At 43.2% G+C, this 24743-nt stretch overlaps 2 protein-coding genes across 3 annotated transcripts; one reads left to right on the top strand and one right to left on the bottom strand.

Annotated features, from left to right (window-relative positions):
- Positions 1–1413: 1413 nt before the first annotated feature.
- Positions 1414–8722, bottom strand: gtf2f1 (general transcription factor IIF, polypeptide 1). 2 transcript variants are annotated; one of them, XM_035399378.1, is made up of 14 exons: positions 8643–8722; positions 7350–7464; positions 7167–7213; positions 6757–6829; positions 6423–6619; positions 5617–5787; positions 4737–4945; positions 4249–4402; positions 3594–3652; positions 3187–3315; positions 2950–3023; positions 2701–2842; positions 2408–2540; positions 1414–1987 (listed from the first exon to the last, which is right to left on the bottom strand). In XM_035399378.1, exons 2-14 carry the CDS (start codon positions 7359–7361, stop codon positions 1783–1785), a joined length of 1605 nt encoding a protein of 534 aa, XP_035255269.1. In that variant the 5' UTR covers positions 7362–7464; positions 8643–8722; the 3' UTR covers positions 1414–1782. The 2 variants fall into 2 exon arrangements, with proteins under 2 accessions (XP_035255269.1, XP_035255268.1); XM_035399377.1 differs by having other exon boundaries at positions 7350–7469; positions 8510–8710.
- A 4066-nt stretch (positions 8723–12788) lies between these two features.
- On the top strand, positions 12789–24743 carry LOC118217150 (adhesion G protein-coupled receptor E1-like). Its single transcript, XM_035398972.1, has 17 exons — positions 12789–12843; positions 14668–14982; positions 15843–15986; positions 16077–16217; positions 16334–16371; positions 16467–16547; positions 17086–17266; positions 19157–19273; positions 19418–19611; positions 19757–19921; positions 20011–20217; positions 21078–21313; positions 22403–22469; positions 22567–22658; positions 22986–23145; positions 23281–23364; positions 24008–24743. Exons 1-17 carry the CDS (start codon positions 12789–12791, stop codon positions 24059–24061), a joined length of 2331 nt encoding a protein of 776 aa, XP_035254863.1. The 3' UTR covers positions 24062–24743.

Genomic DNA, 24743 nt, shown 5'->3' with positions numbered 1-24743 from the left:
CAGACCAAACTCACAGGGTGTGTATGCAGTTCCTATGGCAACAATCATCCCGTGCTCCAATTATTTCTGACAAGAAAGTGGTCCTGTGGGACGTGACAACGGGGCAGGTAGATTATAAACTGGGGGAACTCAGAGAGGAGAGCAGCTGTCCAATACCATCAGCGTCTTTTCCACAGTCTCTATCCCTTTCACAAACCTGCACGTAGCGATATGCACAAGACGCATGAGAATTGAGATCCTGCTAAATCCAAGACTGAAGAAAGTGATTACCTACATCCTGCAAAGGATTCCATAATAAATGACATGTACACAACTCCTGAGAAAAAGGCAAGTCCACCTGTCTGTTTTGTTGACTGCCGAAACATTGTTAAAGACTGAAGAGACATTACACTCAGCTACTACTTACAAAGATGGAAATTAGCTTTTATGTCTCCTGCACATATACTCACCTGAGCAGTGTTATGTAAATGTACTGTGAGGTATTTATATCTTGCAAAGCAAGATTCACTTTTAACTTCACATTTGGATGTGCGATAAAATGTTTGAATTCTCAGCGAAGCACCCCACTGCCATGCTGTGTGCATATTTTGTCTGAAATGTATCCACATCCAGCACAGTAGCATTTTGAAAAGTAGTAGGTTACATATACTGAACATTACCAGGCCCTCTCACCTACTACAGCACTTTAATTCCACCTGTTCAGTGTGTTAACCACTCTAGTGACACGTTTTTTCTTTGGGCAATATGACCGCAACTCTTCCATCCCACTGTGTTACTACCGGTGGAGTTAAGAGTTAGAGTTTGTGTCAGCTCCTCTCCACTGCCCCAGTGCTTTGATGTAGACCAGAGATGGGCAACCAGGGCCGTTCGCTTTTCTGGTTCTCGTGTGAATGTCCAGCCTTAATTACTCAATTACCCCTAACATTTATGCCATCCGGCATTTTAGCTACATTTCTTGGCAAGTGAATGAACAAAAGCCAAAGGCTGTTCCTGTGTCAGTAGATATGAAACATTTTACTGTCATCTAATCTACGATTGAACCAGTGTTGCTGCATGCAGCCAATCAACTGATTTAGCCAGGGTAACTGGTGGAAACAAAAACGTGTACACCCAGTGGCTCTCCAGAACCAGAACCGCCCGCCGCTGCTGTAGTTCCTGTCCAGTAGCTTTGCCTGCAGTAAAATCTAGGGGTGGATCGACACCTTGACCCAGTTTCCCCCTTCCCTTGACTGATCAGGTCCACCGGGAACAAAAGATGTTGTTATCAATGGGGATTTCCCAGGATAGCATAAAAAAATACATTTGAGTAAACCAACCTCGATACAACTACGGCAAGAGAGGAAGCTCAGAGAGCTCAGATGTAATGGGGTATGAGATTCTGGGTACTGATCAACTCATTTATACAATGTGAACGACCGTATTGAGGGAATGTTTTATTACAAATAAGCACAAAAGAGGAATACTCTCCATCACAGCTGGTGTTCTACAGCCAGAAAGTAAGATGCACTACAATACCGCATCATACTGTACATCGACTAAAAAGAAGGCCAGTCCCCCTAAATTAGACCAGTGTTTTTATGCAGAGACAAAGTCTTGGTAAATTACACCATAGGCCTTCACCACCTAGGACCACTGATTATTTTACCAACAATCCCACAATCCCCCTCGGTCCCGTCTAGTCCCCTCACACCCCCACTTCCTGCTATTCCTTTAACTTTCAGTTCTTTTCAAGTTCATGATCTCACGGCCTCCTTTGTCTTCTGCCCCCCCCCCCGCCTCCCCTCACTCGGTGAGGTAAAAGTGCATCTTCTCGTTGATGCTCTTCCTCTCGGGGTTGAGCCGCTTGAGGATCTGGGCCAGCACGTTGACCGTCTGCTCGCTGCTCAGGCCCGTCCTCTTGGTCTGGAACTTCTTCAGCAGGTCCTTGGTGGTCATGGGCTTCCTAATCAGGTACCGCCGCACCGCGTCTTCCGTCAGCTGCACGTCACTGCGTAGGGGAAATGCAAAATCGGAGTCGGGGAGTCAAAGGGATGAAGAGAAAGGGAATGTGAAGCGGAAAGCAGGCAAAGAAGCAAAAAGAATGACAAGGAGGAGAGCAGAATGAAGAGGAAGTGCAAGAGAGGTAGGCGGAGGTATCAACTTCAAACCAAGACTCCGTCGTGAAAATCGTAATTCAAGTCGATTCAGCTCAGTTCAGTTCAATTCAACGGGCTTCAGTGGCATGAGAAAATTTTACATTCGTATTATGAAAGCATGGAGAAGAGGAGGTGAAGAGGGAAGAGTGGGATGCAGGGCTGGGCAGAGAAGAAAAAAAAAGAGCAGAGAGAGAAGGATAGAAGGAAGAGAGAGACAGATAGAAAGGGAGGAGAGAGACAGACAGAGAGAGAGAGAGAGAGAGAGAGAGTACCTAGAGCTGGGAGTGGATTTTCCAGAAGTGGGCTGTGGGGTGCTCTTTCCTGAGGGGGTCTGTGCACTGGGCTCCATCTTCAGCCTCTTGGACGCGGGCGTGTCCGCGGTGGCAGCCACGGCCTGCCGCTTGCCTGGAGTAACAGTTAAGATGGCGGCACATGAAACGGCACATCTGGGCGCGGCGGGCTAAGTGTTTTTAGGGGAATGTCTTCAGGGGCGCGTTTTGGGAAATGGGGACGGGGGTAGAAGGCGGGGAGACGGACAGGGCACCCGTCGGGACGGCAGACATACCTTGCTCCAGTTTGCTGGCTGCAGCTCGGAGCGTGCTGGAGGTGGAGGCGCTGTCGATGGAGGGGGTCCCGGGACGGCTGCCCGTCCTGGAGCTACCCCCCGACCCCCTGCCGCCTCCTCGCTTTGGCGGGGTGCGTTTTTTCTGTGCGGGGGAGAGGGCGGGTGGGGCGTTAACCTGAGCAGACGGGCCAGCGTAGCGGCATGACGCGAGCGAACGCACGCTGCCATTGGACAGGCCCAGTTACTCACCACCATGAAGAGCGCAGAGCTAGCCTCTCGCTCGATGTCGCTGTCCTCCGAGCTGTCCGACTCCTCGCTGCTGTCTGAAACACGGAGCGGGTCAGTGAAAACACACCCCCTTCACAGCAGCCAATCAGGGGCTGACATATTCCAATTCAACGCACTTTTATTATTTCTTTTTTTTAAAAGTCGACGATTAAAATGGCAGCTAAGCAGACTGACTCCGCACGCGGGCGTGGTCCGTACCTCTCCTCTTCTTCTTCTCCTGCTGTACGGGAGTCTTTTTCCCGTCCTCCTCCTCCTCTTCCTTCGCCTCCTCGGGATTCTGCTTTTCTTCCTCGCTCTCTTCCTCGCTCTCCGAGGCCTCGTCGATCCCTGGGTGGGGCAGACGAGCCCTGGGTCAGCGCACCGTGCCGTTGCCCGTTCGCCCTCAGCGTGAGGCACGCGTGCTAGCGGCTACGCAGCACCGCGCACGTCTGCTTACAGACACGAGAGCCTTCACGATTCCCTCTCAGCCCAATCCAATGGTGTTTATTACCAAACCATACACAGAACATTTAAATCCTTAAATGTATTATTATTATTACTACTATTATTATTATTATTATTAATAAGAGAGTAATGGAGTAATGAAGAGTTGAAATGTCTCTCACCTTTGGGAACATCCTCTCCTTTATTGGGTTTGACCTTCTCTTGATCGTCATCTTCTGAACTGTAAAAAGTGTGAAACCAACACGGCATCAGGGTGACAGGAAGCACTTGAGAATTTGCATACTCATGCACAATACTGAAATGGAACGAGCAGGATAGGACTGCACAGAAATACGCGCTACAAGGTTTGTCTTTATTTTTTTGACGCCCAGTTTTCACTGAACTCATTAAACTATTAATTAGCCAGGTTATTCCTAATGCTCCGTGGATCAATTAAACGAGGGTGTGGAGCCCAGGAAGGCCGCACTATCCAGGTGCATGCAGTTTCCTGTCAGTCAGCAGCCAACACATGCCTTAGAAACAAGGTGTGTGGACTCTTCAGCCAATCGGGTACTTTAACCCTTCACTCACCTGCCGAAATACACTGAAAAGCATCAGAAACTGCAGCCCTCCCTCCAGGAGTCTGACACCCCAGCTCTAACCTGAAACCTCTCTCATCACTATGAAACAACAAATTATGAATTCTCCTCCACATAGCTCGTTTATCAGCATTACACATTATCAAAAACTACAAGATATAATACACTGAGGACACCTCATCTAACGGTGCATCAGACTACCGGCAGCTCTGTGCCAGCTTCTCTTCCGTTGCGCTACCTGCTCTCGTCAGACATGTAGTCCACCTCCAGACCCTCAAAGTCCCCGTCATCGCTGTCCTCCAGGGCTTCGCTGTCACTGCCTCCCTTCCTCTTCTTCTTGCCCTTTCCCTTCTTCTTCACCGGCTTCTTAGCTTTCGGCTTACTCTCTCCATCTGAGGGGGACAGGGCCAGGAGGGCATGGAGATGGGGTCAGCGGGACAGAATGAATGAGTTAGAAGATGGCTCTTTTCTTTTTTATTTCACTCTTTGTTTCAATCAATCAATCAATCAATCCAGCCCTAATCAACCACAATCCATCCCCACATCAAACCTCCTACCTCGTTGCACTTGCATACACATACACAGTACATAATATATATACAGTATACTGGCCATAACAAATTGGGGATGAGATGGGGAAAGGGGGAAAAAGCGTAAGAGAAATAAATAGCCAAATGAAAAGTGAAAGCTTGGGGCACAGGCAGGCGGGGGTCTGTGCTCGCCCACCTTCCCCCTCGCTGCTGTCGCTGTCATCGCTGCTCAGCTCCAGGTCATCTTCCAGGTCGTGTATGCGCAGGTCCCCTCCCCTGCCGGGCTTCTTCTTCTTCTTCTTCTTCCCGGCCTTCTCCGTCTCCTCGTCGTCGTCGTCCCCCCGCTCCTGTTCTCGCAGCCGCCGCTGCAGCATGATGCTGAAGTGGTTGACCACTTTATTCCTCCTGTGACAGAGGGAGAGAAAGAGAGAGAGATAAAAAGAGAAACGTGGCGTCTCCTGCACGTCAGCGACAACATAAACTAAAGTCCTCCCAATACTCATACTGCTTGTATAAGGACATACTGTTTGTACAAGTCAAGGTATTTTTTTATGGGTTTTTCTTCCTACGGCTTGTCATTAAAGCAATCTGGGTTTTTTTATTTTCACTCCTAGGTCACAGAGTTAATCAGCATTAGTGCTTTGGTGGTTACACATGTCCATGCTGGCCAGGGAATGTTCTTAACTCATGTTAGTCAGGTGAATGCAGTTATGTTCTCTTACATTGTCACTTGCTCTGAATTACAGTCTGCTAAATGAATGTAGGGTAATGTAATGTTTCTGGGGTCCCCCTCTTCCTCGTCTCGTTCCCCCAGCTCAGTGTCTCAGCCACCCCCACCCCCACCCCCACACACAGCAAGGACACCATAGAGTGCAGTTCTGATTGGCTCTCTTGAGCATGGACATTGAGCTTGGCGTTGCTTATTCGGGTGCCATCACAGAACAGTGTAGCGGTCCACCCTGGCATATTTCATTTCGTGACTCCCCTCCAATTCAACCCTCTGCCACTTTCTGGGCACCTCCTCTGGTCCGGTCTGCACCTCCGCCTAGAGCCTCACTCCCGCGCCTCCTCCTCACCTGCCCCACTCCTCCTCCGCTTCCTCTGCAGTGAGCGTCCGGTGTTTGGCCTGAGGGGTGAAGTTGTACCAGCCGTGGACCGGGAAGGCCTCGAAGGCTCCGTCCGGACACTGGGTGAAGATGTAGTAGGAGGCGTTCTCCGTCACCCCTCCTTTCTTCTGCCCTTTGAACCTGAAACACACCAAGGAGATTCACCCTGAACCTTGCTGGACAAATAGGGCGGGAAACCACACCCACCTACACTTACAGCCCAAATATTCTCCCCAATTCTTTGTCGATGCCTATTCCCAATCCCTAGGACTCCTTCTCATCTTTGGCATTACAACAGCCCTGGAGGGTGAAGACAAGTACTAGCATCCTCCAGTGCAAGCCCTCATCTCCCCCCTGCCACACATGCTTTGCTGCGAACGCAACTATGCAATGTAACATGGTTAGAGCAATGTAACATGGTTAGAGGAGAGCGCCATTTTGCCTGTCCTAGGCACAACACATAAACCGGAGCTACGCAAACCTACGCTGGGATGGTTGGTTCTGCACCTAACTGACGCTGTACTGCCCATGCCACCAGAGTGTCCCTTACACGACAATTAACATGGTCACGTGACACGACTTTATTAGTATTATTTTTAAACAAGCTGGGGAAGACATTACAGCTACAGGTAGCGCAACAAAGCCCTCTTTGCAGTATCCACACAATGAGCGGCACAAGCAAACACTCTTCTGCGTGGGTGGATGTTTTCCCACTCCTCACATGAAAAACAGCCACAAAGAGAAAAGGGCGGAGCCACAGAGAGCCCGAGGTGTACCGTCTCCCTGCCTTCCCGTTGACCTTCAGGATCCAGGGCTGGTCCTCCATGCGGAACTCCCGCGTGACGATGCCGAACTTCTTCCGGCGGGCCTCCTCCCTCTGCTTCTTCCCGAACTCGCTGCCGGCGGCCCCCTCCGCCGCATCCTCCTCCCCCCCAAACATGCGCCTGTTGCTCATGTCGCGCTCCATCTTCGCCTGCGGGGAGTGCAAAGGTCGGGGGAGAGAGAGAGAGAGAGAGAATGAGCTGCCAGAGGGGGCGAGAGAGGAGAGGCGTGGAGCGTTCACAAGGAGGCCACATCCTCCTTCATCTCAACAGCGAGGATCTCAAGTACCTGTGTCCATGTGGAGCAGTTGACCTTGTCCCCAGCGTTAAAAGCCATGATGCTGTACTTCTTGCTTGTGTTTCTGTTGGACAGACACAAAGGCAGTGTGGGACGCCACAGATGGATCAATGCTTAACGCAGGCGTGGAGCGTCAGTTCTCCGATATGACTGTAGGGTTAACAGACAGTAGGGCTGGGGAATTGTCTGTCTGATTATATTGGCCAAATATGACCTACAGGGATTGTTGATTGTATTGTCTGGGGTGGGGAGGGGGGGGGAGGGAGGGGGTGGGTGGAAAGGTTGGGTTTCTCATGAACAGGTCAGTTTTGTGGTCAGGTGAGAGAACATAGTGCCGCAATGTGTATGGAGTGGGGGGGGGGGGGGGGGGGACTTCTTCAACTCAAAGTCAAGAAACTCACTTGGGCACTCTGACAATGTATTCTGTCGAGGAGGATCCACCGTTTCCCTGCAACAAAAACAACATGGGCCTAATTGATGATGGCACGAGATACGTGATAATCACGTGACGTTTTATTTTGCAAAAATGCATCATATTCTGTGTGGAACAGTACATATTGATCACTTATTCATTCACACCTTACCAGCGATGTCATTGTTGAGACAGTTGGAAACCGTTCACCCTGGGAACACGTGGTCTAACACCCAGCAGTAACCCCACCGAGAACAGCACGATAAAACAAAATGACTCCTTTGCGTCTGGGAAAGAAAGCATGCATAGGGCATTAGCCTTATTAACATTCGCGTAAATTGACCAATGAAGATAAAACACAAGGGCTGCAAATCCGTTATACTTGCTGAGAGACCGGCGCAGCTACCGTATCTAGCGTCGATTAATCGTTCGACATTAAGTAGAGGACTTGGGTCCACTTCAGTGGTCCAAGAATCCCAGTCACGGAAGTAAACGTTAGTCTACACACTAGTAAAGTTAAATAGTAGTACTAACAGTACAACTCCCCCAGCAACTACAGCGCACGTCCCATTACTTAAAGGCACAAACTTGCAATCTAATACAACTGGAAAACATTCTAAATGTTACACAAACCTTATGACTATTAGGCAATTGATGAGGTAAAGTTAAGAAAATAAATCTACTCGGTCTTTGTCAAATGTATGACAACCAGATTGTCTCGACGGTGCAGCATCGCAACAGATCATTTTTCAACGGGTTGGCAAATGCCACTACGTTACTTAGGTAAGCATTAAAATATTAAAACGGAAATTAGTCATACCTACCATACTTTGAGATAACCCAAACTAGTGCATAAAAATGCTTATTTTATGCGACTAGAGTAAGGCAGATTGGACCCCAGCTAATAATATGAGGCTAGCTAAGGTGTGTTAAAGAATCTCTATAGACTAGTCATTAACGTTAGTGTTTATTGCGAAACATTTAGCGGCAAAGATAACTAGCAAATCAGTTATTTTGTTTACGTCTTTCTAGCCTTGTTCAATTAACTTTTTTTAATAAAAAAAAACCCTGTGAATCATTTGTGCTGGATTTAAATACCTAGTACAACGTTAACAGAAGCGACATTCAGTTTGAGCCACGATGTAGTTATTCAGCTAACATCATTTCAATGTAATTATTATTATTTGCCCATTCGTGTCTGTTATCAAGTACTAGGACTTCCGTAGCAAACTGTCCGTTTAATATAATTTAGCTAGCCTAGCGAACAACCCTTAGGATAGCTGACTAACATTAGGCTAGCTAAAATCTTTCTAGATAATGTTTGTATTTACCTCGGTTTAAGCTTACATCCACTGTTCTTTTAAACTAAGGTAGCTAAATATAAACATAAATATACACCTAATACTTCAGTTTGTTTAGGTAATAACATATGATCAGTTGGCTCGCTAAACAGCAGATTTCGCACCGAAGAGAATGAGACACAGTTCCGTTCGTTTCCGTTAACAACAGCGTCCGATTAGAAACGGGGAACTCATATGAACGGGTTCTTCTTTTGCTTCTTCGATGGTGTTCATTGTCGGCTTGTAAATGCATGGAAGGTGCATTACCGCCACCTATTGTGCTGGAGTGTAGAGCAGATCAGACCAGTAGTCAGATCTCAGTCATAGCTCAGTCCCGTTTCTGAAAGATATTGCACTGCAGCCCTGGAATTCCGACTCGAACTTTCCCCCTCATCCGAAATGTCTTTAATATCACCGACCGCCTTCCACTATCCTGTTAAATAACATTGCTCTTTCATTGACAAACTTGCCACACACCAGTATGACATGCTCAACAGTCTCTGGTACCATACACATTTCGCACAACCCAACTACGTGTCTCCCCATCAGCCGCAAAGAAGAATTTAAATCAGTATTCCCCAACCTTACCCTATCCAATCAGCACCTCCTCTTTCCTATTTTCCCCTTAACCTCCTTTGCCCTAATGGAGTTCTGCAGTCTGTATAGCCATCTACAATCTTTGCCATTATTCAACTGTTCCTGCCACTCTGCAGATCTGTAGATCTTCCCTCATGAAACCCACTTTGGCTGGAATTAAAAATTTGCCTACTTTCGAAGTAATATTGTAGTCTCTCTACAATAATTTTCTCCATATTTTTGCACACATTGGATGTGAGGGGGGCGACACGGTGGTGCAGTGGGTAGCACTATCACCTCACAGCAAGAAGGTTGTGGCTTTGAATCTTGGCTTGGGGCCTTTCTGTGTGGAGTTTGCATGTTCTCCCTGTGTTCGCTTGGGTTTCCTCCGTGTACTCAGGTTTCCCCCCACACAGTCCAAAGACACGCAGGTAAGAGACCATAAATTGCCCATAGGTATGAGTGAGTGAGTGAAAGGTGTGTGCCCTGCGATAGATTGGCGCCCTGTCCAGGGTGTATTCCTGCCTCTCACATGCTGTGATAGGCTCCAGCTCCCCCCGTGACCCTGCTCAGGATAAGTGGGTGTAGATAATGGATGGATGGATGGATGTGAGGGCAATAGGTCTGTAACTGCCTAGATCCACAGGATCCTTATCCGGTTTTGCTATAGAAAGTACTATTGCTTCTTCCCATCAGCAGTTATTTTCCCTTCAGCCCATACTTTATAATAAAATATCAATAAAACCATAATCACCTGTTCAGGTAAATGATGAAACATTTCATAGTTAACCATGTCCTGACCAGGAGCAGTGTTGCCATAGTTTTGAATTGCTTGGTTAATTTCAATTACGGTAACGTCTGCCTCCATTGGTTCATTTGTGGGACTTCTTCTCATCCCCATGCTCAACCAAAATATCCCTTTGGCGACTTGTATATTTTTTCCCCAAATCATTTGCGCTATGTATTTCTGCAAATTTGCAGCCCAGTAATTCAGCCTTGCCTTGGCCTGTATTTGCATAATTTCCACCTTCCACCAGCACTGGAATCCAATTTACCCTACCACCGGCATTCATTTGCTTAATCGTGTGCCACACCTCCCCTAATGTTGTCCCTCTCCCAACAGTAGAACAAAACTGGCGCTAACCATTCTGTTTTGCAGTCTTTATAATTCCCCTTGCCTGGTCTCTTCTCCTCAGATAGTCCATTAAATGTTGTGGGGTCATATTACGCCTTAAGATTTTAAAAGCCTTATTCCTATCCCGCATAGCTGCTGTACACTCGTCTGTTCACCACGGGACTCTCTTTCGTCTCCCTCTCCCTGACACCAGCAGGATAGACTGGCTTGCTGCTTTCCAGCAGTAGAGAGCTTATGGCTTCAGCACATTCGTCTATGGACTCCTCCAGGGATACTTCACTCAGTTTATCAAGACATTTTTCCTGAAATTTTCCCCATTTAGCTTTTTGAAAGCACCACCTCTGGACAGCATTCCTATTCTGGAGACTAACTCCTACATCTACTGAACAGTGGACAGGAATGTGATCACTTCCCACAATATTATTCACACAGTATAGTCCCATCCCTACATACATCTACCCTTGTTCCCCTTCTGTCATTCAAGCATACTAGAAAGTGTTTATCCATGAATTGCTCTGTTATCAGACCATTAGCATCATTCACACGACTACCCCATAAACTGCTATGTGCATAAAAATCCCCACACCAAATGAAAGTGACTTGAAACAATTTAGGAAGCATGAAGTAGCATTATTTTAGAATACAGCTTGTTTAATTTGTGTGAGGTAAGATAGTCAACATTGTTTGTGGTGCAGTAACTTGGCATAATTTTGAAATCAATACTTTTAATGGGAGGCCTAGATTTTGGCAGTTTGAATGAATGACTTATAGACAGTGCTGTTTGTATGTGTGAGTAACTTGTTTGTATGCTGAAAATGTGTTTTTCATCAGATATCATTTCTTTTTGCACTGTGTTTGCTATGAGTAAATGAAAATAGTAATTCATATATAAATTTAGGCTATGACAGACAAGCATACTGTATACATAAATGCATGCAAACACACATAGCCTACATCCTGAAAGAAACACAGGCATGGCTTCAATCCTTTACCATGAATGCCAAATAAAGGCAAGAGCTGAAATCTCCAGTCTGACTGTGAATGACACCGTACATTTGGATATATTTAGATATCAAACTCACAGTCAAACTACCCACACTTGTACATTCATTCACTAGAAGGATTAAATGCACACAGGCGACACGGGATGTATGGCTACATTCTGAACTGCTTGGTTGCGAGAGATTACTCTCTCCTCAGTGCAACATTTGCATGGAGCTTAAAGGCAACCGAGCTCGTCAACATTTACAAAGCAAAATGTGAAAAGAAAACCAAAGCAAAACTTTTTCCCCTGGTGACAGTCATAATGTATATCTCAGAAGATATACACATACTATGAGTACTGCGTTGTGTTTATGATACAGCTCTGTATTCAAAGCAAGGAAAAAAAAAACTCTCCATAAAAAGCAGGTATACCTAACAAAAATTTATAGATAGATAGATAAATATTTTCTCACAAAAAAGTGCAACACCTTTGCACATTCCACTGTTTTACACGAAACAGGTCAAATCACAATCTGATTGAATTTCTTCATTTAATCTTCTTTTTCTGTGGTGCTCAGAGAACTTTGAGAGCTATTGAACAGGCTCCCAAAGCATTACATTACATTTATTTGCCAGACACTTTTATTCAAAGCGTTGTACAATAAGTGCATACTGAAGGTCATTAGAACAACTACAAAACACAGTTCCGATAAGGCACAATTCTCATTTTGTAGCATTTTGATAGCCATTTTGTTATTCATAACCATGAACACATTAAGTCCAATTCATACAGTAAACATCACTCTCTGACCTAACCTATGCTAAGTCAAGCTAAAACATCAAGATAATGATACAAAGTACAAAATAAGTGTTGGATAGAGGTACATGTAACAGGAAAGTGGCACAGGAGGTACATGTGTAACATGATAGAGGGGGATTTAAGTGATAAAAATGATCCCAGATTGGGTGTGCCCTGCAGAGTGGTGATAGTTAGTCCAGGCATAGTCTGAAGAGATGAGTCTTCCGACCACAGGGAGTTTGTTCCACCACTGGGGAGCTAGGGTGGAGAAGCTCCTTGGTAGGTATGAGTGAGAACCAATCACCCGGATGGCAGGGGTTTGCAATTAGCCTTGCTGCCTTAGAGAGGATTGGTCAAGCTGGCGTGTAGGATTGACTCGTATCCTGTAAGTAGGTGGGGGTTGTCCTTTTGGCTGCAGCTTACCCCTCTGTTTGCATGAGGTGTTTGGTTTCCAAATCCGGTTTTGTTTTTTTTTTTAAAGCATAATCCTTCAGAATTGGGTCTGCACTCGATCTATTAGGAGGTTTTGATATCCTCACAACTGAGGGAAAAACCAGCAAAAATGACCAGTTTTCATTTGACACTTTTGGTGGGTAAGTAATGTATGCTTGCTATTAAAGTCAAAGACCATAAAATGAGTCTACCTAAACAGTCCTGGATCTTTTTTTTATTTTTTATTTTTTTTTAAAGATTCTGCTCTTAAGATATGGGTAGAAATCTCAGCAAAGTTATTTTCTAAGAGTGCTCTTGATATTTCCATAACCTTGTCGTATTTCCATGTTCCCAGGCTCTCTGTTGTACCTGGGAGCTCGTATCAACCATCCTGAAGGAGGTAAGTCAGCAAATGGCCAAATTAATCAGCACATAGTGTACTTTTTATGGATGTGTTTGTTAGAAATATAAAATTTACATTATATTGCCATGATCCTTTCTGATTTTCTTGAAAGTTCCTGTAATTGAAGAGCGCTATGCTGAGGAAACTTTAAGAATACATGTTTTTACTTTTTTTTTTGCCATCCCAGGTTGCCTAAAATAATCCAACAATTATGTTATCATCCTCTGTCTGTCATTCTGGATAAGAGTTTAAGTTAAGTTATTGTAATGTACATTACTGGCACAAATTATGGAAACAATGCATTTATAAACAGAGCTTAATGATTGATGCAATGTTTTGCAACAGTTTCTATTTTTGGCTTAAAACAAACATAAAACAAAAATGAATAAATAATTACCATTTGTGATAAACAAGTAATAATAATTAAGCCTTCTTATATGTATTAGTTAATGCCTACATAATTGAGCAGTCTAATTTATCTTACTGTTGGAAATGTTATATCAGCTTCAGAATGTAATTCTTTGTCCAGCATTGTGATACAAAAAATGATAATATTTATCACAGTAACGTAGATGTTTCGACCAAAATGCAGAGATGATCTCGGGAGACTAAGGTTGGGAAAGAAAAAAAGGAACTGTAATGAAACAGAGTACAAAACTAACAAACCAGCAAAAAAACATGAAAGGAACACTGAGGAACAAGGGCACTGAACAATTAACAAACAGAAAAACAGAAAATCACAAATATTAAACTGGAGAGATAAATACTTGGTGTAGAGGGGCTTGAAGGCAGTGCTAAGGAACACAAAGATCAAGCAAAGCTGAACACAGGGGCATTAATACACAGCAAAATAGGTGAACAAAATAAATGAATGGAACACATGTGCAAACAATAGCTAACCCAATAATACAATAAAGACACAACTCACAAAGGAGACTAAATAACAAACTAGGCGCAAGTGCAGACAATCCAATCAGACATTAGCAGACACAAAAAATCAAATATGTGAACAAAAGGGAAAAAAATACTAGAAACTGTCAGCCTCTAGTGGTCAGAGACAGGGACTGCGAAGCTTGTCGGAGATCCATACAAACTCGTCATCGGACCCAGTGGCAACAACTGATGAAGGCCCAGGCCAATGCTACTTCCACTGCCTCCTCCAGCTTGGGGAGCATATTCTGGGAAATAGAGGGTTTATAGAGTTAATAGAGGGAAACTGAGCTGACTCAGATGTTTGCTGATGAGCCTACTCATTTGCCAACAGTTCAGGGCAGGAAACATGGAAATGGCCAGACTGCCTGCAGTAAATGCAGCACTCACAAATATGCTTTTCCCATTCCAGAGGTGAAAGCCAGGCTCTACTCAGCTGCATAGGCTCCTCCTGGATGGGACTGGGAACATGGGGGGTGACTGACAAAACAGATCCTCCGAAGTCTCAAATTTTGTTTAGTGTCTGGCCATTACCTTTTACTAACAGTTTACCACACTGTTACTACAACTGCGTGAGAACTTAATTTTCACATGAGATTTTAAAGCAAACTCATATCTACCTTTGCTAAAGTGAGTTACTCCATTCACTATACTGTAAAGCACTTTGGGATCAGGAAATGTCAAATGCAGTTTATTACGATAATGATGGTGATGATGATGATGATGATGACTGTGTATTAGTATTAATAGCAGTAGTTCATTCTTTGAATGTCAATTTAACACAATAGTGATGGTTTTCCTTAATTCAGAGTTAATTGAAGGATATAGTGTCACACCATGTGCATCATGTGACTGCATATTGAGGTGATGCTTTCTGTTCGTCCAATTTAGCTGGTGATGAGATCAGACTGGTCAATGGATTCAATGTCTGCGCTGGGAGAGTGGAGGTCTATCATGCTGGCCAGTGGGGAACCGTGTGTGATGACTCATGGGACATGCTCGATGCTGTGGTGGTATGCAGACAGATGGGCTGTGGGGCTGCACTCTCCGCTCCAGATCTTGCCACCTTTGGACAGGGGTCTGATCCAATCTGGATGGACGATGTGGCTTGCACTAGCCAGGAATCCTACCTCACAGATTGTCCACAAAATGGCTTTGGAATAATGAACTGTGGCCACTCTGAAGATGCTGGTGTTGTCTGCGTAGGTAAGAAGTGAGGGGGGAGGCTCATGTTTTTCCCTTGGATCAATTCAATTTCCTTAATAAAGCAAGGGTAATTACTGTATACAAAATTGCAACATTCAGGTAATAACAGTAATATCATGTTCGCCCTATACATTGGGGGTCCAGGCCACCAAATGTTTGTGAACATCAGACATATTATTTTACAACGAGGGGCCTTTCACATAAGGCGTCCAACTGAGGAACTTGTTCATTATGCAAGCATCAGATCTAGTCTGTGTTAACAATTCCAGATAGAAATCTCCCAGAGCAACACATTGGGAGTGTGATCTGCCCACACCACCTATACCAGTTGCACACACGTCTGCAGTGGTTACTATGGAAATGAAACTGATGGAGTTTCAAATCAAAATAAGTATAAACTGAGCTCGGTCAACTGGTTTTCCCGGGATGATTGTCTGAGAAGAGCTCTTCTTCCTCTGACTGCATCGACTCTCCTAGGAGTCACAGCTGCACCTGTCACCAGCGGTACCGTGTAATCATCTCAGGCTCCATGTCAAGTGCTTTGAACCCCTGTGAAGGCCAGAGCATCAGTAGCACTATCAATAGGACTGAGATTGGATACGGGTTAGCTGATAGTATGTGGTACTGAGTATATGGGTTGTGTCTTGCAGATTTGGATGAGTGTGTCCCAAAACCACGTGTCCCCAATTATGTATAATTCATCTGCTTTTGTACTGTACCTAGAGTGGGAATCTTTTCCTGTCACTGGAAGTGTGTAAAACACAAAATTTAAATGATCTCTTAAGTGAATGGGAAAATAGTTTGGAAGTGATCTCATATCAGAGAATAACCATCATATCCCTGTCATCCATCATACCCAGATAATGATGAGTGTGCGGTCGGCATCTGTGGCCCCAACGCTGACTGCGTCAACACTCCTGCGAGTTACAACTGCACCTGTCACGAGGGGTACAGTGTGAAAATTATGCCAGGCTCCATGGCCAACATCTCAAATCCCTGTGAAGGTCAGAGCATCCCAAAAGCTGTCAGGATTGTGAATGGATACAGGTTAGCTGATAGTGTGTGATATTGAGCATATGGCTTGTGTCTTGCAGATGTGGATGAGTGTGTCCCAAAACCATGTGGTGCCAATACAGAATGCTACAATACTCCAGGAAGCTTCTACTGCACCTGCAAGGAAGGGTACATTTCCTCTACTGGATTGATCTGGGTGTCTGGGACTACTGTGTGCCAAAGTAAGTGGTGGACGGAATGAATTGTGAGCATTTTTGAGTTCATGAGCCTTCTGAGGTCCCCTTTTTTCAGTATTTAGATTCTCTCCCTCTCATCTATCAATAATCTCCCTCTTTAGGTACACAGGACTTTTTTGCCTCACTAACTCTTCCAGAGGTAAGTTGGTATCTGAAGAAGACCTGATTGTGGAACAGACAGTAAAGGATAGTGGCAGATACAGAAGGCCACTATTTTGCCTTCTTTCTTCACAGGGCCAGACACCTGAAATGTTCTTCCTAAATCAAATTAACAAGGAGTTGGAGGACAACCCTGATCTTGTTCTGCCTGAGAAGGTTTGTACAAAGACCTGTATACTGCATATTCATATAGAAGGCAATGGACATGGGTAAGGATGGGACTGTGGTAGAGTGCGACTAATCTGTTTATTTAGTAACAAAGACAAGAAGTAAAACTTCCAAGGTTCTGTTTCTAGTGAGAGCACAATTTATATGAGGGACTTCAGGAGAAGTTTAATGCTCTCTGCAGTACCATATGGGCTATTAAGAGTAAAATAATAATTGATAACTGGTAAGGTTCCTCTTGGAGTGCTCCAGGTGTGTGCAAGCAGGGGTCGTAGTGGTCTGTCATGAACTGCAGCTGGGGATTCCAAATGGGTATGGGAGAAATTTGGATCAAAATTATGGAGTAAAATAAGTACTGAAAGTTTGCTTGATTTCAACATTTTGAAATATGTCTTGTGTTTCTCAGCTGTGTGAGCCATGAATGCTCACATGCTTTAAGTGGATCTGGCACAAACACTGCAGTAAGTGCACAGACAAACGTTTTTTTTTTACGTGGACCTTAACTTGCTGTTGTCTTTGTCCCCCTCAGACAGTGACCGGTGTCCTGAGCATGGTCTTGTCTGTCACATTCGGCACGTCTGATGTGGGGGGAAATGGCGGTTCGGCAGAGGCAGCCAGCATTGTCGTGAAAATCATAGAGGGGTTGACATCTGCCCTGGTGGAGCCCACTAAGACCCAGTCTAACAAATCTCTGAAGACACCAACCATGGGTAACACACTGTACAGGAGTCAGTTGCTCTTTAAAATAATGCTTTTTTAAATTAGATTTTTTTTAAAACAACCTCCACAAATTTTGGATGTGCAAAAGAAATTCAGAGATACAAACCTCAGTTATGGAATGACTTATCAGCAAAACAAGCTATGACCCTGGAAGTATCAAACAAATTGATACAGTTTTCAACATCCTTATCATACAATTCCTGGACTTCATATGCTGTTACTATTCATGAACATTAAATGAAGGCAAATTATACTTTCCACCAATTTAAAAAACTGGAAATACACTTCTTTCTCTCCACTTGAGTTTTGGGTCTATCTAAGAGTATGGAACCAGTTTGCAAGGGAGTAGTGTAATGAAACAAAAGCAATGGAACCTACCTGTATAAAATAAAGAGTGCATTTTAATGCATGTGATGCATTTAATCATTTACATGCTCAAAGCAGTTTAAGTTGTGCTGAGTTGTTAGAAGCTACCTGCTTGTTGGCAGACTGCTGTTCCGGTTTTTAATGTTCTCTCACTGATACTTTTGTCTTTTGCAACATTTTGCTAAAATCATCTTTAGCTTGTCTGTGTAACCTTCCACCTACCTATTCAGTTTTCTATTTCTCTGTAATGAACATGCACATATTCTTTATGACATTTCAACTCATGGCTTGTGATATTTTTGCTTTTGAGAATGCAAGATGGTAGCATTTTTTGCTTAGGTGTTAAAGACAGACAGATTGTTATAATGTTGGGTCTTTCAGAAAGCTGACAAAAAAGAGAACATTCTAATAACGTCCCACTTAAGGTTTGTTTGATTACTGATTTTTAACTTATAAAAAGATTTATAGCTATAACTGAGCATCTGATTTAAAATAAATTAGGTGTGAACAAGTAACCCTTCCAATAACTTATTGAATTGAAAACTTGGTGTATTTTCACTTCACTTCCAAATTGGGAAACATTTTAGGGTTTTGAATGATCCCTGTTCCCAAAGGGTTCAGAGCTTAGTATGTACTAACTTACTATGTATTTTAAAACATATTATAGCATTATTAAATTATGATTGTGGAAATAGAATGAACTTAACAGTATCAAGTATTAACATTGTCAACAGTACATAGTGCACTGGGATTAACAACTTTTCATAACATTTTAAAATCTAGACATCAATTTCAATGTATTTAAACTGTGTTCTGTTACAAAAAAATCATGTGCTCAGAAACCATATCAGAACACCCAGCATGTGAGCAATAATAATAACCCCAAGATCAGAGCAGAAATGTTATTTCATGTTATTTTCTATTTGTTTTCACATGTGAAAATTGTTGTTCACATTTTTAAAAAATCAGAAGATGCAAAAGATTCAATGTGATCTATTTTCTTTTCGCATGTCGAAATTTTGATTCGCAGCATTGGAAAAAAAAGAGCCAATCACATGTAAATGTCCAGTTCATACATGACAGTTTCTGTTCGCACGAACATATCATTATGCACATCTGAAATTATTATTTTCACATGTGAAAATGTCCGGTTCACATGTGAACATTTTAATTCACACGTGACAATGTTAAATTCACATGTAAATTTGTGATTTTCACATGTGAAAAGGCAAAATTCACATGTGATTTTTTTGGGTGGACCGCTTTATGAACAAACTATTAATATTATAAGTTGCCTATTTTACATTTAGCAAGCCAGTTTAAAAAAGCATTGAACAAAAAAAAAAAACTTGAAATAAGCTATTCTCTTTTTTCTCATAACACAAACATAATCACTATTATTTACCATTATTCAGGCTGACCCTCTCAGCCCCAAATAATGCTCCTTCTACAGACATATTTGATTGTTTACTCTTGTACTTGAAAGTGATACATGTATATATTTTTTCCTATAGAGATCAGTACAGTGGCCATTGGACCACAAGGGAATATGACTGATGAGACGAATGCAGTAGAAGCCATGGGAAACATGATGTCAATCAATCTTGCAGGTGTTGCTAAAAACAACAATGGTGAGAGCTGAAGGCCAGCAAGGATGATGTAATGTGATGATGATGTCAAAGTTCTTTTGATGGTGATGCTGATGATGACAAACTTGCCTGTGGTGATGAAGATGATGATGATGATGGAGTATAACCAGTGTCTCTCCACCCCAGGATCCGCTTCTGCAGGTCTGACGTTAGTCAGTGGGATTGAGAAGCTCATGAGCCCCAGTTTCTTCAAGAGTGAAAATGTCACAGAGATGTATTCTGACATCATCATTGCCACACTGCCTAAGACCAGACACGTGGAGCTCCCTGAACCTGTCAACTTCACTATGTACAACAAGGACAGAACTGGGCCTGTCATGGTATAAGAGACTTAACTTGCATTTTATGGTGTGACTCAAAGTAACTTTTATTGTAATATTTGCAGTCATAACTAAACCTTTCTCGCCTACACACTGTACTCTGATACACTGCTGTACTCCATCCCTTTCTTGTCCTGGCCAGTAGAAGTTCCAGGCTGGGCTGGTTACCTGTGTGTACTGGAAGGAAAATGGGAATGAGACACACTGGTCAGTGGAGGGGTGCACAGCCTCCTTCTCCAACGAGACCCACACAGTATGCACCTGTACCCACCTCTCCACCTTCGCCGTCCTCCTGCAGACGGGGGGACAGGTAGGGTGCCCCTCAGTGCTGCTAAGAAGGACATGAATGAGCACATGACTAGATACTTGGACGGAGATAAGCGCTGTGTATCTCTACAGGATAATGAAGAGGATGATCCTCTGCTGGAGATGGTAGACCTGTTCTGTATGTGTGTGGGTCTGGCCTTCCTCGCCCTCGCCATCCTCACATTCCTACTGTGCACATGGAACCCTAAGGTCAACAACACCGCCCGCCTCCACCTCTGCATCTGCCTCTTCTTGGGTCACCTGCTCTTCCGGGTGGGCGTGTCTCGCACCGAGAATGCTGTAAGGATCTGGGAATATGAGCTGCGGTATTGTGGCAAAGGCATTGCTTTTTGTTACTTTTCTAATTACGCAGTATGAAAACATGGGCAGAATGTCATTGTAAAAACAATAACACCTCTGTTTCACCCAATCACATTGAGCATTGAGCATGTTTTTTGAATTGAAGTGTTTTTTCCTTTCCGGTATGTTGTTTAAATTGAGGTAGCACAGCAGGGAAAAGGGGGAGGGGCCCTTATATGGTCATGAATTCCAGGTTGGTTCTTACTCCAGGCTGGTGGAGCTCAGTGGTTTGTGGTGATCAAAGTGCCCAAAATTTACATTAGAAAAACTCAACAGCAAAATCTCTTTCCAGGTATAATGACGTGGATATTTACAAACATCCTCAGATCTAGTTGTGCACAGTTTAATCTAAAACTACTTTCTATGGAAGTATGCCAACTGTATGTGTCTGTGCAAAGTCTCAACCAAAGCATGCCAGTATTCTGGGATGCAGTGACAATGTTTTAAAATGTCAAATCTCAGAGAAACTGGATGGACAGACAGCACTCTAGGAAATATAGCTTTATTTTATTTGCGGGTGGATTGCCTCTTTAATAAAACTTTCCAAGCTTATTACAGGGTAATGATGTTGTAATTACATGTGTTTGTACATTCTTAAATTTTTTGAATTTTTGTCAAGTGTATACAACTTAAGCCTCTTGTTGCTCAATGCGGTATATATATATATATATATACTTCTGTGATAATGTCTGTATATGCATTTGGTAATATATGTATTCATGAGCAACATAGTGTACTGATCTGCTATTGTATGTAAGAATACTGATCTGAATAGTCTCCTTTGGCTCTTGTTCCACCAGGTGGTGTGTGCAGTCATTGCAGGCTTGCTGCACTTCATCTTCCTGTCAGGCTTTGTGTGGATGTTCCTGGAGACTGTGCAGCTGTTCCTGCTGGTCAGAAGCCTGACCAAAGTACAGGTCATCCAGAAGGAGGGGCTGAAGACACTGTACCTCCTGCTGATTGGCTACGGAGCTCCCACGGTGGTGGTGGGAGTGTCTGCAGCAGTGTTTCCAGGCGGTTATGGCAGCAAAAACACGTGAGTTTCTTTCATTTATATTTCAGTCCTCTGCACAACTCCAGAAATCCTTAGATATAAAATTGAAGAGCTCATGAATGGACCCATGAATTGTATTATTAAAGGGATCTTGACGTTAAGGGTGCAAGAAGCCATAGGGCTCTATTTTAACGATCTAAGCGCACAGTTTAAAGCGCATGGCGCAAGTGCATTTAGGGCGTTTCCAAATCCACTTTTGCTAGTTTAACGGCGGATAATCTGAGCGCAAAGTAAGGCGCATGGTTCAAAGGGGTTGTGCTTAGTCTCTTAATTATATCATAGGCGTGTTTTGGGCGTAACATGAAATAAACCAGACTGTCATCTCCCATTCCCTTTAAAAGCAAGGTGAGCTTGCACCTTGGCGGATTGCTATTATAATGGCGGATTTGTCAAGTATTAGGAAAGAACGCTTCTCTGCAGAGGAAACGGATCTGCTCATGCGCGAAGTGAAAGTGCGCGAGCAGACCATCTACGGCAACAGCAGGATTCCACCAAATATTATATTATGAATATTATGGTAATATATATAATATAATATGAATATAATATTACCAATATTATGACTAACCATTATGACATGTATTTTTTTTTAAATATCGCTTGTTGTGCACCCGCCTATGTAGGCGCATATTACTATCTTAATAATGCGCCCTTAAAATAACAGTAAAAATCTGCGCCGTTGACTTAAGACCAGGTTTTTGTTGGTCAATCGCACAATCGCTTTCCGCTGCCTCAAGATAGCAACGCGCCAACAATGCGCCTGACCACACCTCATTTTAAGACCAACACGCCCATGGGCGCTCAGAAGGGCGCGAGTACATTTGCTATTTAAACAACGTGGGCGCTGGACGGAAAAATTACAACTGCGTCGCTCTGAAACTAGCAAAGACACTTGAGTTGCGCTTGGCGCCGCTTTGCGCCGGGTGTAAGATAGAGCCCACATTCATGTTATTTTAAGATAAGATGAATAAAAAAAACCAAAGAAGATGTGTGACTGAGAAGAACTTTATCCACAGAAAATGGAGTGACAATACACAAGAAACAGATTATGAATCTGCCTTTTGATTTCAGGTGCTGGTTGAGCCAAAAACGATATTTCCAGTGGAGTTTCATTGGTCCAGTGGGTGCCATTCTCACAGTATGTAATCTTATGCACTGCGAAATATACTTTGTCAGAGTCTAAATGAAAATAAGTTTGAAGTCCTGAGAATGGTCCTTGTGTGTAATTTCAACAGATGAACTTGGTCTCATTTTGTGTGATCCTCTGGAGCCTGCGGCCTACACTAGCCAACATGAAGAGTGACGTTTCCCAGTCAAAAGACACCAGGTGAGTGTGTGTACCTGCCTCTGCCTGTGCGTAATGTGTGTTTCCCTGTGTATGTTTGTGTGTGTGTATGTGTGCATGTGTGTGTTGGGTTTATGTGTGGCGGTGTATCACAGCTTTATGGAAACACACACTCTCAGAGTCCCGCACTGATCTGAGGCAAAGTTCATGAATAAGGTTAATAGTCAAAAATAATTAGGTACAGTAAAGATTTTAACATCAGGCAGTCATATCTACCTGTATGCTGCAGGCTGAGAGAGAGAGAAAGAGAGAGAGAGAGATTGAGAGTGAAAGAGATTGAGATTTACCCATCAATGTTTTTTTTTTCAGGCTGATTATCTTCAAAATTGTTACCCAGTTTTTTGTTTTGGGGTGTGGCTGGATCCTGGGTTTTTTCCAGAGCAGCACTTTATTAAAATACCTCTTCATCATCCTCAACTCACAGCAGGGCACCTTCATCTTCATCGTTCACTGTTTGCTCAACAAAGAGGTGATTGGACCCTCTCATGCATTGAGACTTTATTTTATGATTGATGAAAGGGTTTTTACACAATGCTAAACATGGGGTAAATGTTAAAATATGGAATGTTTGTGGACACTGCTAATTGGTCTCTGTGTTGCGTAGGTGCGAAAGGAGTACAGGAGGTGGTTCTCATGTCTGTGTAGAAAAGAGGGACCGTCAGGAGACAGTGCTACTAAAGACACTGTGGTAAGAGAGTTTTGATGTCAGAAGATCAAAAGGTCAGAGTAACTTTATAGATTTTAAGTATGGACAAAACAATGGGCTCATGGGGCAACACGTTGAGCTTGGGGTTTTGTGAAGGTGTGGCAAGGCACTGGCCAACCAAGCTGCCTCACACGTTCCCTCCAACAGGAATTGAACTTACAACCTCAGAGTTACAAGCCCTGTTTACACTACACTGCTGAAAACACTATTCTGTCACACATTTGCCAGCTCAAATTCTCCATTACGCCTTGGAACAGCATATTGTTATACGGAAACGCTTTAGAAAGGGTACATTATCTGTCTAAATAATGTAGCAATGAACATGAATATACACATTACTTTCATTTAGCAGACATTGTATTCAGAGTGAATTGTACAGCTGGATATACCATCCATTTTTACAGCTGGATAGGCAGTAAAGCAGTTCAGGTTAAGTACCCTGCTCAAGGGTACAACAATAGAGTCTCAGCTGGGAATCAAACCTGAGATCTGTGACATAAGTTTAGTTCCCTTACCATTACCCTACGCTGCTGACCTGAATGCTGAATGACCAGAAATACATTTACAAAAGTATTAGGGATCACATTATTTGTTCATTAAGTTTTTTTTTCTTCATGTTTTCAAGAACGATGAATCCCAACCCACAAAAGACATGGACAAGGCAGATCACCATCATTGATAAGGAACTGAACAACTGAAACTTTTTTATGGAACTGCATACTTTTTAATATATCAGACAATTAATTCATTTGAGTATTCTTTTGGACTACTAATGCAATTTTTGCAGCAAGTGCACATTATTATCATGTACTAGTATAGTGGTTATAATATACTTAGAGGCAATAACCTTAATGTGAAGAAGTTCCAATCTTTGTTTTGAAAAAGAGTTAATTTAATTGCTTTTGACATGAAAATGTTCTGTATTGACACTAGTCTGAATTTTGTGATCCAATGTGATTTGGAAGAAAGGTGCAGCTTCAGGAATCCAAGGAGACCAGATACAAAATTTGTGGCCATCTCTGCCAAACTCCAGTTGTAATGACTAATCCTGGCGTCACCATGCTGTGACACAATGAGAAGTCACAGTTTGCTGTGAATATGAAATGAACATATAACACGCACAACTAGGAGTGATGCAAGGTCTCCACAATGTTAGTTATTCAGTCATATAGACTGAACTATAGATATAGCTGCATATGCTTGAATAGGTAATTAGTCACATGTAAATATTTTTGATTTACAAGTTTAGTAATACAGGATAAACAGCTGTCAGAGAAAAGAAGACTTGTGTATTAAATAAATGCTAAATAAAGATTATATATTCTTCTGTGGAACACTGTTTCGTTAAAACACCCTTTCGT

This window comes from Anguilla anguilla, chromosome 17 (assembly GCF_013347855.1).
Source record: "Anguilla anguilla isolate fAngAng1 chromosome 17, fAngAng1.pri, whole genome shotgun sequence".
NCBI classification, from domain to species: Eukaryota; Metazoa; Chordata; class Actinopteri; order Anguilliformes; family Anguillidae; genus Anguilla; species Anguilla anguilla.
Note: the sequence above shows the minus strand (reverse complement) of the source record. Positions and strands in the feature narration are given on the sequence as shown.